Raw genomic sequence first — 17493 nt, 5'->3', positions numbered from 1 at the left:
TGGCGAAATATATATTTTTTCACAACTACCTCAATATAGGTATCAAATGACAGAGCTTGACTACTAAAATAGTAGGACACTACTAGTCAAGCGTGTACTACAATTCTACTGAGTTGACAAAGAACTTTGTCAAGTCAAAATCGGAATACTTCTAAGGATATCCTACCCAAGTCAAGATTTTTTATCGTATCGAGGGGTGTGTGGCGTTGAGGTAAAAGGTTAAAACGTGAAAAGAACTGTGTGTCATTAGGGTAGATAAAAATTAGAAACTGAAAACTTGAAAATAGAGTAAGTAAAAAACATTTTTTATGTTTTATCGAACAATGTACTGAAAACTGAAAAATAATTCGAAAGGTCCTAGGTAGTAGCCATCACACCACTATCTACGGCAATCTACGGTATTCATCGAATAAAAAAATAATAAAATCGGGCGTAGTATTTACATACCTATTCAGGTTACGCTATGCACAATGATTTTATTATTTTTTTATCCGATCAATACCGTTGATTGCTGAGGAGAGTGGTTTGATGACTGCTACTTAGGACCTTCCGAATTATTTTTTAGTTTTAGTACATTTTTCAACAAAACCGTTCAACATAAGAAGTGTTTTTACTTGTTTTATTCTATGTTCCATATTATCAGGTTGATGATATTTGGATATAATTTAACAGCCTTAAGGGATTTCAAATATGTGATCTCTTTTCAAAAAAGTTCTGATTGGGAGATTACGGAGATTTTTGCCTCGAAGATGAGTGCGAAGTGGTCGACCAACAGTAATCCAGGACGTGAATTCGTGGACCTTGGTTGAGACTGACTGACCCATCACAAAGGTACTTGGGATGGCGGAAGAACTGGGCGTCGGGTCCCATGCGGTTTTCGATAGGGTGCCACCCAGGCACTTACCAGAGACATAAAAAAAGACCAAGGCTACTGTATGGTGGTCAGCGGCTGGTGTGATTGTCTGCAGCTGGGCCAAACCATCGCAGCAGAGTCCTATTGAGAGGAATAAATCGACGAAATGTACCAAAAAACTGCGTCATCAGCACCCGGCACTGGTCAACAGAAGAGGCCCTATCCTGCTTCACGACAACGCTCGTCCGCACGTTTTCCGAATCACTGTTCGAAAATTAAATGAAATTCTGCCTCACCGACCATACTCTCCAGATCTCTGGCCATCAAGTCCCAAGCTCCCAATTTTTATGCTGACGAAATTATTCAAGTTGTGTTACGTTGAAAAAAGTCACTGATTGAAATGGTGCTTATTTCGATTGAATTGAATATTCACCGAGATATTACAGTTCAACGTAGACTCATAAAAACGGAAAACCTAATACATTGTGCTAATGTGTGAAATATGTCAATCGATATATTTAAAAAGTACCAATTGACAGATTCAACTTAATTTTGTTAGTGGGAAAATGAGAATGTTCACTTTTTTTAGATATGATGGCAGATCTCATTAAATCTGGTAATTGACACTTTTTAACTTTGTCAATTGACACGTTGATAATCTTCCGTGTTAGGAATCACACGTTAAAAGGTAAGACCTCGTTAGTCTTTAGCTCGCACAAGTTTCTCAACTTCTGAAAGTTGTCGTTCATATGGGGGCGACAGCTGATTAACGGAAAAACAGATTTTAAACAGATTAAACAAATCAGAATCAAATATCTCTGGGAAGTTCAGTCAGTAAACTCTTATCCCGGATACGCTCAAAGGCTTTGGATAAAACAAATATATTTTTTGGTGATTGATGAGTGGCATATGTAAGGCAACCATATTGATGTTCGCTTAGAATGTAATGAACAGTTTTCTGTCAGATTTTTGATGTCACTGATAGAAAACCAACTGTTGTATAGTTACTTCTGTATTATGATTCAAATGGTTGGAATAAGCAGGTATGTAAGTTGCCTTTAGTTGCCAATATATCACCAGTATTGCGGGAGGATAGCCGGTTGAGCTGGTGTGAGTGGTTAGTTCCTCTCATTCAGGCGACCGTCAGGTGAAATAGTGGTTCGAGCCGCGAGGCCGGACGATCGATTTTTACTGCCTACCGTCCAACTCTTGCTAGGAATTGCACGTTGAAAGGTGAGACCTCGTTATTCTTCGACTCGTTGTTCGTGGGGAGGCGACAGCTCATTAACGGAAAACATATTTTTACAGAAACAGACCAATAAGTTCGGTGACCACAAACACTAAAGTACAACGGAAAAGCAAAGCCGTTGAGTATTCCTATAGCGGAAAAATATGTTGATGGCATAATACTTTCACATAATCCCATAAGTTTGTGTGGCCTGTGGACTCAGCTTTTGAAGGTATTCGTGTAAAAATGCCGGCATGGATAACAAGAACACAGGAAAATTTGAAACTAACTGTGGAGTAAATTATTCGATAAATAAATTTGCTTTCGATACCGGGATTGTTGCTCTTAAACTATCAGGTTGTGTTAGTGAAATAATGCACTTGGTGAATTTTTGATTTAACGAACTACGTAATACAACGTAATAGTGTCAACTTTCACAGCAGGAGATAACTGCGTCAAAACTATTTTCCGGATTCGTTGGCCGTGGTCTGCAGGTTATTATGCCTTACGTTTCGTATATGACTGCGAAAGGATCAGAGGCAACGGACGAAGTGCTCTAATTTTCTTCCGTTGAGAGAGAATTACCATCAATTAAGTCTGGCTACCTGTACTTAATTGCACATGTATTAGTCATTCATTCAAAGGAACGACGCAACGCAATGAGATAACACCGAAGACCCAAATCATAATTGCAGTATCTGCTGTGAGGATAACTGGAGCAGTTCGTCCGTTGCCGCATTGAATTTGATATCTGCCTCATACACAAGTTAATAAAAATATTCTCGGACAGTCAAGCGACGTAGGGAGCTCTTGACTCCCACCGAGCAACTTCTAAATTGGAAGCAAATTGCCAAAAACCACTCTCCTCGATAGAAAGACTAAACAGATTGTCTCTGGTCTGGATTCTTGGCTATACTGGCCTGGAAGACAATGAAACTGCTGACTCCCTTGCAAAGGAGGGTGCTGCAAGCGGCTTCATCGGACCAGAACCTGTCATTGGCATCGCTTTAGGCTTTGCCAGAGAAACATTGAACACCTGGATGGCAAGAAGATTTATGGACTTCTGGCAGAATCTTCTAGGATTGGCTCACTCCAAGACGTTTATTCACCCTTCGAAACTTAATACCAAACAGTTGTTGGACTACAGTAGGGATGAACTACGATGTCTAACAGGCCTTCTTACAGGTGACTGTCATTTGATTCATCATATGCAGAGACTCAGACTGTCAGAAGACAGTGTGTATCGCCTCTGCTTGGAAAATGGTGAAACATCAGAGCACATACTTTGTGCCTGCCCCGCTGGGGACCGAATCAAGTTTTTAGAGTTTGGCAGAGCCATACTCTTACCATCTAACCTGAAAGATCACTCACCATACAAACTAATCAGCTTCGTTAGGAAGCTGGGTTTATTTGGTAGAGTGTGAAAAATGTGAGCCACAATATACTCTTGCGGGTTGCCGTGGAGGGTCGAATAGACCCACTCACTTCAGACCTAACCTAACCTAACATATACAAACCTACAGACCACCACCCAGAAAGTAGCTTTGATAAGTTAGACTGGATATTGCACCCTTGTCAAACGAATTATTGGAGAACAAATTTATACAAATGCATAGACTTCATTTCTTCATCAGCTTATCGTAAATTCTCAAGTTGGCGAATTTTAAAAATATTCATTTATTCTTTTTGGCCTTGTCTGATTATTTTCACGAGAACAGTTATGAAAGACGAAATGTAACTTGAAATCAAATTTATTTTTATATTTGCAGTCACTTGGAAGAGATATGAATCCATACTTAATGAATAGGGGCTCGCAGAGTTGCTGAAAGAGCACGCTTCGTCAGTTATTCTTCAGTGCTCTATTATAAAACAACAATAGCATGACTAGCGTTATTTTTTGAAATAGTACCGTACCTAACTAATATGCGAAGAAAGCGAGAACAACACAATGTGTTTATGTATAGAGGGTATCTTGAATTATGTCATTAGTTTCAGATGGTGATTAATTGTCATATTTTATGAAAAAAGTTCATATGATCGTATTTCCTAACTTGCTTCTTTGTACAAAATCCCAATTTTACTTGTGAAGTTTCATTCGCAATCACAAACTTTCATAACAAAATTCTCTCATAATAAAAATTCTTGGACCTACGAGAATCCCCGTGCTACTGTAGAAAGTGGATTTCAGCAGAAATTTTCGGATGACTATCATCTCATTGGGCAACATTTACTTTCTCGTCCACCCAAAGGTGTGACGTAAAGAGAATTTCTAGAAGATATATTGCCAGATTTGTCAGAGGATGTACCTTTGCTAGTAAGACTAAATATTTGGTTTATGCATAGCGGGGCATCTGTTCTGGATATCTTACTGATACTTTCTCTAATCAGTGAATAGGTCATGGAAGACCTCAACCATGGCCATCTAGATCTCCAGACTTGAACCCTCTGGTTTTATCGATAGGAGGGAACAGGATAATTTATGTTTTTTCATAATTCAATTAGCCCTATTGCAGGCTTTTCAGAAGTAATTCAATTATGAGGGTAATTGCGACATGTTCAATAAACAAATTTTGTTTCACCAATCAGTTTAACAATATTGAATTAATTTTATGACTCTATGTTTATGCAATAAATAAGTTATAAATGAAAAAAAAATACGATGGTGAGTCCCACAACAATAATATCGCCTGTTTTTTGAAAGAGAGATTTGGACATGGCTCACAAAACAAATGATAATTTATGCAAATTTATTAAATGCAATAAAGACAAAACTTCAGTGTCGGATTGATTGAGAGCATATTGGTCAAACGGGGAGAACCTTTCACCAACGAATGAAAAAAAATCAGTTTCTTGAATGTGTAGACCACATTTGTAAACAATCTTTTGGCAGAGGGGGATTAGTTCAATCACGATTGTGACGTATCCATTTGGAAAAGAAAGGTTTGAAACTCAATCTTTTGGATTGCTTGAAAATCGATAGATTCGAAATAGAAATGCATAATTTATCTTTCTCAAATTTGTATTCTAACGTTTAAATTTTTAATTAGTTTGTACGCGACCTTGGGTAAAATTATCAGTCATCAACCATAAGTAGAAAAAGTCATATAATTCATATGAAGCATTAAGTAGGTAGAATCTAAATAGAAATTACTTTAATTTTTCAGTTTTTGGAAGAAAATTTTAATTTTGAGAAAAAACTAGTAAGATTCTTGATGTATGAATCATAATCTCGAAAGGTTTTGGTTTTCTACTTTTCCATCTTCATACAAAAATATGTGATAATCTTCCAAAGAAAGGAAGAAAGCAATTTCGAAGATTTCCACATTTTTTTTGTATAATGGTGGAGAAATAGAAAGACGAAACCTTTCTTTTCCAAAAATCCGAATCTTTTGTCAATGCCCAACTTCATATAAGTCCGTGCAAACTATTCAATAAGAAATATATTTTATACGTCTATTCAATAACTTTTGGTGATTTAATCTAATGAAAAAATGTTGAAATTTTCTCATGGGCATCATAACTAAACCCTGTTGAGTACTATGATTCATAATAAAGCTCACCCGAAGTCGTAAAATTCCCAGTTATTTCCCCTTTTGTCACCCTGAGGCATAGAATAACTGATGACTCCATTAGTCCATTCGCAACCGTATAGTTCAACCCTCATACAAACTGTTCTCTTGTGGTAACTGTACGGGTAGAACCGCAACTTGCTGGCCCATATGGGTGGAATAAGTTCTCTCTTCGCTTCTAGGTATGGGTTAACATTACCAGGAATAACCTGAAATAATTTTTACATATATTCTAGTGAGAAACTGAGGGTTGAATAAATTATATAGGGTCTTCCAACAGGTACTTCCGAACTTTCACAATTGATAACGGCCATCTTGTTGACGCTACATTGATCCAATTAGTTTTCATCTAATCAATCTGTTTCTCCATATCCCCATGGACGGAAATAGTAACAATACTTCCAAACAATGAAGTTGTTTTATCAAAATGGGTGTTTTGTTCGGGCAACCTACCGCGCGCTTCGTCCATTTTACGGTGGCCATAATCGTCCTACCGAGAGAACTATTCGCGATGTGGTGGATAAATTTGAGTCCGCTGGTTCAGTAAATGATCCACCAACACCCGTACGTCGACTAAACGCAAAATCTGCTGAGAACATTGCCGCTGTCTGTGAGAGTATGCGACAATACGAGGCAGCCGATTTCACGTCGCTCACAAGAACTTGGCCTTTCGCAGACCTCAACTTGGCGAATTTCGGGTCGTGACTTGGGTTTGTATCCGTACAAAATTCATCTGACCTAGGAACTGAAGTATACGACCATAGACAACTATGTGTGTTCCATGAATTAGCTCTAAAGTGCTTGACAACTGACACTAATTTTCATAGCGATGTGGCCCATTTCTGGATGAATGGGTACGCGAACAAACAAAATTGTCGAATTTGGGACGATACCAATCCACATGAGATCCAAGAGTATCCAATGCATCCCGAAAAAGTCTTTTTGGTGTGGATTTTGGGCTAGCGACGTCATCGGTCCATATTTCTTTGAGAACGACGTTGTCCCGGCCATCACTGTCAATGGCAAGAAATATAGGTCGATGATTACCAACTTCTTTTGGCCTGAATTGGATGATCTAGACAGCAATGTGTTTTCAACCGGACGGCACTATTTGCTACATTGGATATTCTCCACGAGCAATTTGAGGGCATTGTCATCTCACCTGAGATAATGTGAACTGGTCATCGAGATCGTGCGTTCAACCCCGTTAGACTTTTTCTTGTGAGGTTTCCTTAAGTCGCAGATGTATGCGAATCAGCCACAAACCACAGACCCATAACTCATGCCATCGATCAAATTCAGCCTGATTTATGCGCCAGAGTCATGGAAAATTGGACGTTTCGCTGCGCTCCACCCAGGGAAGCCATGGCGGACATTTGGGACAGGGTGTCAATTTGAAAACCTCCCACCCTTAATATCTTCCTTCCAGTAAATAATATGAGGAATTGAAAAAACAAGTCAAGTTTATAGTCAAGGGGGATACTTTTAAGAAATATTTGTAGCCCTCGTGATTTAACCCCCAAGGAGAGGTAGATGTTACCCTTAGAATCTTAAATGGGAAGGGGTGTCAAGTGGCACATCATTTTATTTGGCGTTCAATTCTGTTTCCAATGATACCCTGAAGTTTTATTTTTTAATGAGCAGTTCTCGAACAATAGCGTTCTAAACTTACACATGTAATTAGAATTTGCCTGTTCTGAGATGCATTATTGTATTAACTCCTTTTGATAGAAATGGTTAGAAGTGGCACCGTCCCAACCCTTGAATAACAGGATTTTCTATTTGTTGGTTATTGTCCTTTTACACAATAAAATTTAATTCGCTAGAAAGACATTTCAAACATAAAATATACTTGTAGTCCATTTTGTTGTAAACACTAATGAAGTATGTATGCGAACTCCTCTCTAACATTACAGAAAACTTCACTACGGCATGCTGTTGTAATTCGTCTTTTAAGTTCTTCAATATCAGAAGGTTGTGTTTTATAAACAATGGATTCAAGATGCTCCCAAAGAAAGAAACACAAGGGTGTTAAATCCAGTGATCTCGGAAGCTATTCAACTGTTTCCTTTCTGCCAATCCATCTATCTGGAAATATCCCATTTAATCACTGTCGAACAGGAAGGAAATAATGAGGTGGAGCACCATCCTGCTGGAAATGTAACAGATTCTCCTGCAAAAGTTCATTACCTTCTGCATCAATTTGAGTGTCTAGGTCGTGAGTTAGAAGAGGATCGATAGTCTCTTCAAACATTTTAAGGTACAGATTGCGAGTCAAGTTTTCTTCCAGAAATAATGGACCAATGTGGCATTTCCAAGAATCTCAGCCCCAATAGTGACAATTTTGTCTACTAACATTGATATTCAGAAAAAACTCATCGCTGAAACAGATGTGTAGCAGATGATTAGGGATGATATTGACTCGATGAGACATGATTTCACAAAATTCTATTCTTCTATTATAATCAACCTCGTGGAGATCCTGAACAATCTGTGTTTTATAAGGATGAAATTTATGCATTTTCAATGCTTTTCTTGCAGTCTAGAGTGATTCTCCCGTCTGTTCTGATACTGATCGTAAAGAGCTCGTGGGCTCTGCAGCAAATGTTCCCAAAGCTTCATTTTGAGCTGATTCATTTAGTACTCAGGGGTTATTTCTTTTTTTATTTGTCACTGAACCAGTTTCGTAAAACTTATTCCCCATATCAAGCCAATACCGGTGACTTACGTTACAGTTTGGATGCCTTTTGCTAAAAAGACATGCCGCCCTTCGTGTGCACTTTCTAACTTCTCCATAAATTACAATAACTTCAATTATGTCTTAATGAATGTAAACCATTTTTACACTTTACACAACCTACTGTGTAGGTATATTCGAGAGTGGCTTGGATGTTTGAAGTTCATTTCTTTAGATTTGTTTACTGCCAGTCTTCAAGCATTGCCCACTGACTAATAAGAAAATTTTTCTTTCTTATTCCGAAGAATCGGGCAAATTACGGATATGCAGTTGGCTAGTACCTCGTCCACTAGATGGAGTGACATTTTGTTGTTCGCTCCAACTTAGGAAGAGGAATTAAATACTCTGAAAAAATTCCGATTTTCAATTATGGAATATCATTGTCTTTAGGTTGATGATGGTCACCATATTGCACTGATGAGTGGCTAATGAGCCCGAAACCGGTCTGCAAGTGTTCCAAAATTGAAGGTCGACACTTTCAGTTGTATTGCTAATAGCATATGCAGGAAATTTTCTGAGAAGATTCCTGCACTGACGCCTGTCGTATATAATCCAACGCCTTCAATTATCGAATATCATTGACTTTAGGTCGATGATGATCACTATATTGCACTGATGAGTGGCTAATGAGCCCGAAACCGGTCTGCAAGTGTTCCAAAATTGAAGTTCGACGCTTTCAGTTGTATTGCTAATTGCATATGCAGGAAATTTTCTGAGAAGATTCCTGCACTGACGCCTGTCGTATATAATCCAACGCCTATCGTGGTATTAGCCAGGGGAGTAGTTGTTTTCTGATAGGCGTCAGTCCATTTAACCTAATGTGTAGGTATATTCGTGACTGGCTTGGACGTTTAAAGTGCATTTCTTTAGATTAGTCAGTGTATCATTGAAAGCAGAATTGAACGCCAATCAAAATGATGTGCCACTTGACCCCCCACTTCCCATTTGAAATTATAAGGGTAACATCTACCCCTCCCAGGGGGTTGAACCACGAGGGCTACAAATAGTCGTTGAAAGTGTCCCCCTTGACATTTTTTCGATTCCTCATATTGTTTACTGGAAGCAAGATATTGAGGGTGAGAAGTTTTCAAATGACACCTTGTATACCACACATCATGGCGTCAATAGGTCTTTCAAACGAATAAAAAATTCCGATGATAACACACATACTTTTTTTTATTTAGAATTAAAGATAGGAAGCGGTTGATGAAAGACCCTATACATGTAAGGCAAGTATCTGCTGTCAGCATTCAAATTTGGATAAAAAATATCATTACCTCTTCTCCTTTGCTGTTATGGTATCGAACCCATTTTCTTAACCTTGGTCTCCAATATTCTATTATGTAGGCTTCGGCATATTCTATTCCTTGCCCATTTCCAAACCGGCCTTGAGTTTCTGTTGCTGTGATCATATGTACACTGCCGAGGTCTAATTGTATCCATTCTTCGGGTTCAGTTGTTGCTTGTTTCTGGGGACACCAAGCACCTCCGTTTTTATCTGTTCGAACTCTGCAACAAAATAAACTAGTGTTCAAGAATGAAATTATATTAGCTAATATGGCGAATTAACCGATTTCCTAGTATGATATAACGTTAAATGGTAGTTTAACGAGTGTACCTCAGCAACAAATTTCAGTGCCAAAATATTGAAGCCAATGTAATGGATAGCATCTGATTTAACTAAATGGATTTTCTATTCTAGATACGCTATATTTAATTTGGAAATGAATTTGTATCTGTTCTTATCTACATATATACGGTATGTATTTCATCAGTTCGGACTTCCATTGTCTAATATAAAATAAAATAATTTGAAATCCCTGAAAGAAATTAAACAAAAATAACAATAACACGTAACAATTTTATCAAACAAAAATTGAAATTACAAAGAAATAACATACAAGCAACAACCAAAAAAATAAGAAAAAATTGAAAAGTTAATACAAGATAAAAATTAAAAAATTAAAAATATCATTAATATGAAATGAAACTGAAAATTAAAAGATTACAAACCAAGTTACGTCACGACGTTTCGATTGTTAGTATCCACAATCGTCTTCGGGTGATAACTGGGCTTATTCCTCCGAGATCTGACTAGTTATAGGTTATTCGAGTGTTTTCACCTATCCCCTCTTTCCTCTCTCCGCTTCATTGGTTTTAGCGGGAGATGACCGTTTGGCGGGAGTTGGTCGTTTTCCGCTTCTTATCCTTTCCGAAAATCCTCTGATGTAGGGAAGTACTGGTTGAGGAGGTTTTTCTTCCTTGTGGAGCTGTTGCTGTCTTCTAGCTAAAGCCTGTTCTACCATCACTCTGGAGTAACCATTCCGTTGAAGGTCATTTTTGATGATGCCTAGTTCCTTTTCGAGACATTCCTTTGTATTACAGAGCCCGAAAGTACGGTCTAGTAGAGTCTTGATGATTCCTCTCTTAGTCGATTCTGGTTTCTGGTTTTCTGGTTCAAATACTGTCCTGTGTGAGTGGGTTTTCGATATACAGATGTTTTCCATTTAGTGTCGGTCCTCTTCATCAATACGTCTAAGAAAGGCAATTCGTTGTGTACTTCCATCTCCATTATGAAAGTGATAGAAGGACTTACGTTGAATATTACTGGAGTTTTTTCCAACACCAAATCGTTATTTTTAACACTTCGACACGTGTTTCGATCACATCTTTGATGTGCTTCAGGAAAGTGTCTAGTTCTACATGACCATGGTTCCATATCTACGTATCTCCACCAGACTCGGGGCTTCTTTAAAGAGTTTTTTAATTTTCAGCTTGTATGTTATCTTTTTGATTTCTCTCAGGGATTTCAAATCAATTTATAATTATATTAGACTATGGAAGTCCGAACTGATGAAATACAGCACGAGATATATACAGTATGCTAGATATACGTCCACTAAGATTTTGACAAAGGTTTTTTAAGGCTTCTTTCTTATTTATTTGTTGTTTACTTTTTAGTAAAACTTATGGCTTGAACTTATATTTGAATCACTAAGTTTCAATGTTTTTGGAAATATCATTAAATAATTGTCAAAATGATCCCAATATGTCCAAAATAAAAGACACACTTTTCATGGTGGTCATTTTATTTGCAGTTAGTTACCTTATTTTCATTGAACTGATTGAATTTCCTTTTCTAGTGAAAGTGCTCAGTATAACAAATATTATATTGAATAACTTTTTAACAGCATCACTGTTGAACGAGTGTTTGCTAAAAAAGACAAAAAGAAGCAATAAGCGACCTCACATATGGTCCACCTCAAGACTCAGTCTTTGGTTCGTCTTTATTCATTTTATATATAAGTGACCTCTATCAATATATTGCAACTTCGAAGTATTTCCTTTGCTGATAACATTTCTCTTATTTACTCAACAAAATCAATGAGTGATCTGAATAAAACCAAAGAATTGATTTCATCAAAGATTGGTTTGCACTAATTGAGGAAAAGCTCAAATTGAGGAAATATCAAGAAAAAAAGTTCTAGGAATCACTATTGATAACAGATTGAATTGGTCTAGTCGTGTAAATCAAGCAGTACGTCTACTACTCGTTATTTTGTTTGTTTGAAGGTGGTTGACAATGTTTGGTGGTGTGGAATTGGCCGCGGTGGTAGTGCGCCTGACGTACGATCGAAAGATCGTGGGTTCGATTCCTGCCTCGACCAGATATTTTTTCTCGAGAAAATTTATCTGGTTGAAGCTGGGATGATTCTGCAACCGTGTTAGGAATCACACGTTAAAAGGTAAGACCTCGTTAGTCCTTAGCTCGCACAAGTTCCTCTGAGAGAAACTTCTGAAAGTTGTCGTTTGTATGGAGGCGATAGCTGATTAACGGAAAAACAGACAGACAGACTTCCATTGTCTAATATGATACAAATTTATTTGAAATCCTTGAAAGAATCTGTAAAAAATTTAAAAAAAAAACAGCTGAAAAGTAACACTTGTATTAAGCAAAATAAACTGAAATTACAATGAAATAACATACAAGCAACAACCACAAAATCAAAAAATTGAACGTACAACACGAGATGAAAATTAAAAAAATTCCAAACCAAGTTACTTCACGACGTTTCGACTGTTAGTATCCACAATTGTTTTCGGGTGGTAAGTGGACTTATTCCTCAGAGATCTGACTATTTATAGGTCATTCGAGTGCTTTCACCTATTCCTATGACTCGATGACGATTGTGGATACTAACAATCGAAACGTCGTGAAGTAACTTGGTTTGGAATTTTTTTAATTTTTAATTTTAATTTCTTGTTAATAATTTTGATTTTCATTTTGTGTTAATAGTTTACTTTTTTTGATTTTTTGGTTGTTTGTCATTTCATTGTAACTTGAGTTTTTTTTTTGCTTAATAAAATTGTTACTTTTTAGCTAATCTTTTTTAATTTTTTACAGATTCTTTCAGGGATTTCAAATCAATTCATATCATATTAGATAATGTATTGGCTCTGAGGTCATTCGCTTCATGCGTTGATTGTTTTTCGATGCCAGAAAAAGGCTATTGCCATAATTTGAATTCTCCAGACCATCTTATATGACAATCAATAAATATTTCTGGATATTCTACATTTTTTTGTTCCATTATATCTACATATCTATAATGTTGCAGATCTGGGGAAAAACCAGTCAATGGAATATATACTGTTTTTTAATATTAATGGTAAGTCATTTACTCCTCAAAAAAATTTAATTATGAATTATAATGTTTGAAATCAGTTTCTACAATTTCATTCAGGGCGTTCCAGCTATTGTCTTCAAAGAATACCGCGTGGAACTCCAAACTTGAGTTCTATAGCTGTACTGCTCTAGTTTTCAATTTTGGCATACTATTGCCCGTCGTTTAAATAGATAGTTAACAAAGACAAAAATAATGTTCTTGAATTCAGATATTTTACATTACTTTTACTTATTCATTGTAGATGGTTCTATCAGCAAAACGCATATGGCTGGTTTATTTTCATTAAATGTCTGAATATTTTATCTGTTAAGTGTGCCATTGCATCCTGTGTTGTCTTGGTGTCCATAAACCCAAAGTGTATCTTTTATAATGAAGTTATTTTATCTCTCACTTTTTTTTAAAAGCCTTGACCAAGCTGGATATTCGCAAGTGGACTGAAGCCTCTGGCGTAGAATAAATCCAAAACAAACACTGCACAAGGGCTTCGAGAAAAGTGTTGCAGTTCTGGTGTTTGAGATCAGTGCTTGTTTTGGATATAGATGTGTTATTTTCAATTCAAAAGTACATATTCCTTCACGGCAATATATTTTAAATTTTGACACGTTTTTGACAGATAAAGTCATTCATTGAATCGATCCATTTCAAGTGTTTCAGAATAGAGACACAAAACATTTTCAAAATACTATTATTTATAAATTCCAAAGCAATTTTTTTTAATTCGTAGTGTACCTTCTGCAGCTATACGTTGAACATTGTTTCACATAAATAATACCAATTAGAATTATGCAGTGTTCCTTTATTTTCTTCAACAATTGCTGTTTTCTCGTTCCATTTTATAATATTTTAGCATTTCTTAAATAGCACCATTTTCATATACCTTCATATTTTTCTTCCATGTTTTATGATTATCAATAAAAAAAAAATGATTTGAATTTAAAGGTGTATAATTTGTAGGGGAGATAATCTTTCGCTTATTCTAATCTCTTCAGTTCTATAATCTTGATTTTGTACAGCATACTATGTTTATACTAACATTTCGAAAATCCGTTTAGTGTATTTAAATTAGCACTTCGACCTTGCTCCAACTCGCTATGATGGCTAGATATCAGCACATCCTAGGAAGGGTGAATTCCTTCCTGTTGAGTTTCCATGAAAGCCCGTTTATCGTTTGACCTTTGTATGATAAGCACCAGGGATCTTTCCGGTGTACTGGAAACAAGCTTTTTGGGAGAATATACTTCGTGACTACGGTATTTCTTACGTTCAAGGTCAGTGAATAATTCCAAATTGAAACGAATGTTTTGGCTGGGTGAGTAAAGTCACATCCACCTTAATTGAAAAAATGAACAACACAACATTACGAAGAAAAATATTTCAAGTACAGGCATCGGAAACGTAGTTACAAAACTCTGGATGGGCTCAGTTTTGTGGCTTTCAATGTATTATTTACTAGTAGTTGCCTGCGGCTTCGTCTGCGTAGAATTTGGTTTGTCACATCAAGTTTCGTGACAGACTATTTTGAACAAATTAATATTTTTACTTCAAAAACACAGTAACAAAAAAAAATTTAAGAAATTAACTTTAAACGTTCAAGCCAGTATCGAATATGCCTACACAGTAGGTTAATTGGACTGACGCCTATCAGAAAAAAACTATTCCACTGGCTAATACCACGAATGACGTTGGATTATATCCGACAGGTGTCAGTGCAGGATTCATCACAGAATAACGTTTTTTTTGGTACCTTGGGAGTTGTCTGACTTGTCCATTTAGTCCAAGTATCCAAAAAACACTGCAGCCTCTTGGGCTTATTGCATTTATTCTTCCATCTTCTCATGACACCCATTCCATCAGTATCGTTCCCTGTACTAGTTTGTACAGGTTCTGTGTTGGATGCTCGTCATATTCTTCTGGACGTAATTTCGTACGTCCATATATTGCCTACCTCCTGTGATTCAGTGCCTCACATTCGTGTAGAGCTATTTCTATCCCTTCATTGCATAATCTGCAGTTGAGGTCTTTGTTGTACAGCCCCATTTTATTCAGGTATCCTCTAAGCGGATAATGGCCGGTTAGTAACCCAGTAATTATTCTGAGCCGATCCCTACTATATTGAAGTAGTTCTTTGGTTCTTTTCTCGGGCGGTTCCCTAATGAAGGTTCTACTGTGTTTGTTGCCAGGTACTTTTGTCCAGTACTCGGTGTGCTTCTTTTTGGTCCATGTCCTAATCTGGTTTCGTACCAATGATTTTAGTACCCCCAGACCTGGTTCAGGACCTATATATGAAGTTGATGATCCGCGTCTAGCGCATTCATCAGCTTTATCATACCCTGTGACTCCTGAATGCTCTAGCACCCAGTACAAAATTAATTTTTTCCTGTTTGCAGGTTCATTCAGTTCTTCATGGCATTCCCAGACCAGTTTTTATGTCACCTTCGGGTTTGTCAGAGCCCCTAGTGCGCTCTTGCTGTCTGTTAAAATTCTGATTCGCTCATTTCTTTGAGGTCTCAATTTAATAAGCCTTGCACACTGCAAGATAGCATACACTTCCGCCTGAAAGACGGATGTGTATAGTCCTAGCGAATAGCTGTAGGTTGAATTTCTATCCGCTCGGTATATTCCAGCTCCCGTTCCATGTTTGGTCTTCTATCCATCTGTATACCAGGTGTTTTTTCCAAACATGTTTTCGGGATAACTAATGTTCTTCCACTTTTCACGGCTTATGATTTTGGTCGTGAAGTTTGTGGTTAAGGTGTGGTCCGTGTACATATTCAATATGTGCTCCTCCACTTGTTCCGAAATTTCTGTTCGGTCCGATCTTTTGTAGTTCGGTGAGTTTTACAGTCTGAATTGGCCTATCCTGGCCTCTCCCATTATCATAAAGTGTAAAGGAGGTAGATTCAGGAGCTCCAATGCAGCTGTTGGGGTAGTTCTCATTGCTCTCGTCATTCCCAAACATGCAAGTCTTTGCACCTTGCCTAGTTTGTTGATGGTGGTCGCCTGCTTCATCTTTGGCCACCAGACCAAAGATGCGTATGTTATCATGGGTTTAACCACCATCGTGTATAGCCAATATACCATGTCTGGTTTTAGCCCCCTTGTTTTTCCATAGGTGCGAGCATCAGTGCTACCTTCGCTTTCCTCTTTATTCTGTCCAAGTGTTGATTCCAGGTCAGTTTGGAATTTAGAATTACTCTTAGATACTTAAACTCCCCCCGACACTTGTATTTCTTCACCTCGATGTTTTAGAGGTCCGAGACCAGAAGAACGTTCAAAGTTCATTTCTTTAGATTTGTTTACTGCCAGTCTTCAAGCATAGCCCACTGACTAATAAGAAAAACTAAAAAAATATGTTACTAAGTAATGAATAGCTTCGAGAATCGACTTATGTTGCCTATCAAGAAATTCGAAAAAATAATACAAACGTCAACGACGTTGACGCGTCTGCTCGCGTTCGGGTCGCGTTCTCGGCGATGACGCTTCATTGCTTATACCGCTTCTCTACCCCCGCGAATCGTCCCCCGTCGTCTTACAGTAGACGCGACCGTGACAACTTTTAATCGATTCGTCCAAATTACTTAGTGTGTAAGACATGAAAGAAATAAATATTTCGAAATTTATTTCCTTATACTTGATGAATAATTAGTTTACCTACTACCTGTTCACTAATTGATTAAGGTAAATTAGTGTAGAGTACCAGTCCAACTGGTTGGGAATCACATAGTGAAAGGTGAAACCTCGTTAGTCCTTAGCTCCTACAAGTTTCGACTTCTGAGAGTTGTCGTTCGTAGGGGTGTGATAGGTGGTTAACGGAAAAAAACAAACATATTTTAAGCAACTGAAGAAATTACTGTTTTAGTAAAACGCGTATTGGAAATGAAGTCTATAATGTGAAGATTTGTAATTATTTTTATGAATAATAATAAATAATATATATTAAAAACAAAGTATTGCTCGCGACTTTATTAGCGTAGTTTTCGCAAATTTTGTAATACAAAAAAGTTTTCATGTATTTTTCTATCATGTATTTTTATACTTTCATTTCCAACAAAAATGTTTGATGTGACTCTTCAAATTCACATAACTTTTTTATTTATTAGTCAATTGAAATAAATCCAACACTAAATGTTAAGGGAAGCTGCATTAATGAAAACCGCACCCTCAATAAAAGTTTTTCTCAAATATATTTCTTGTACAGACAGTAATCAGTTACACCTTTATTACATGTATTGATGAAAAAACTTCAAAAGAGAAGGCACTACCGTCAATCGGCACAAGAATTGTTATATTTATAGTCGACCGTAGCGTGAAAAATTGATGTCATGTAAAATGAGCAAAATAGTTCGAAGTGTTTCGAACTATTCAGGTGGCCAGCTTTTCGTTATTTACGAAGGATGGGCCTACGGAAACCCGAAAAT

General features: G+C 37.1%; 1 protein-coding gene across 1 annotated transcript in view; it reads right to left on the bottom strand.

Moving 5' to 3' along the window:
* The window catches only part of LOC111508761 (discoidin domain-containing receptor 2), a 138311-nt gene that overhangs the window by 61553 nt on the left and 59265 nt on the right, over positions 1 to 17493 (bottom strand). Inside the window, exons 4-5 of the mRNA XM_023164371.2 lie at positions 9665 to 9896; positions 5642 to 5859 (exon numbers count right to left, since the gene is read on the bottom strand). Coding sequence (XP_023020139.2) covers positions 5642 to 5859; positions 9665 to 9896 — 450 coding nt within the window. The remainder of the gene's footprint in view (positions 1 to 5641; positions 5860 to 9664; positions 9897 to 17493) is intronic.

Source organism: Leptinotarsa decemlineata, unplaced genomic scaffold (genome assembly GCF_025532065.1).
Source record: "Leptinotarsa decemlineata unplaced genomic scaffold, Ldec_3_MD MMD2_tig00000133_RagTag_RagTag, whole genome shotgun sequence".
NCBI classification, from domain to species: domain Eukaryota; kingdom Metazoa; phylum Arthropoda; class Insecta; order Coleoptera; family Chrysomelidae; genus Leptinotarsa; species Leptinotarsa decemlineata.
Note: the sequence above shows the minus strand (reverse complement) of the source record. Positions and strands in the feature narration are given on the sequence as shown.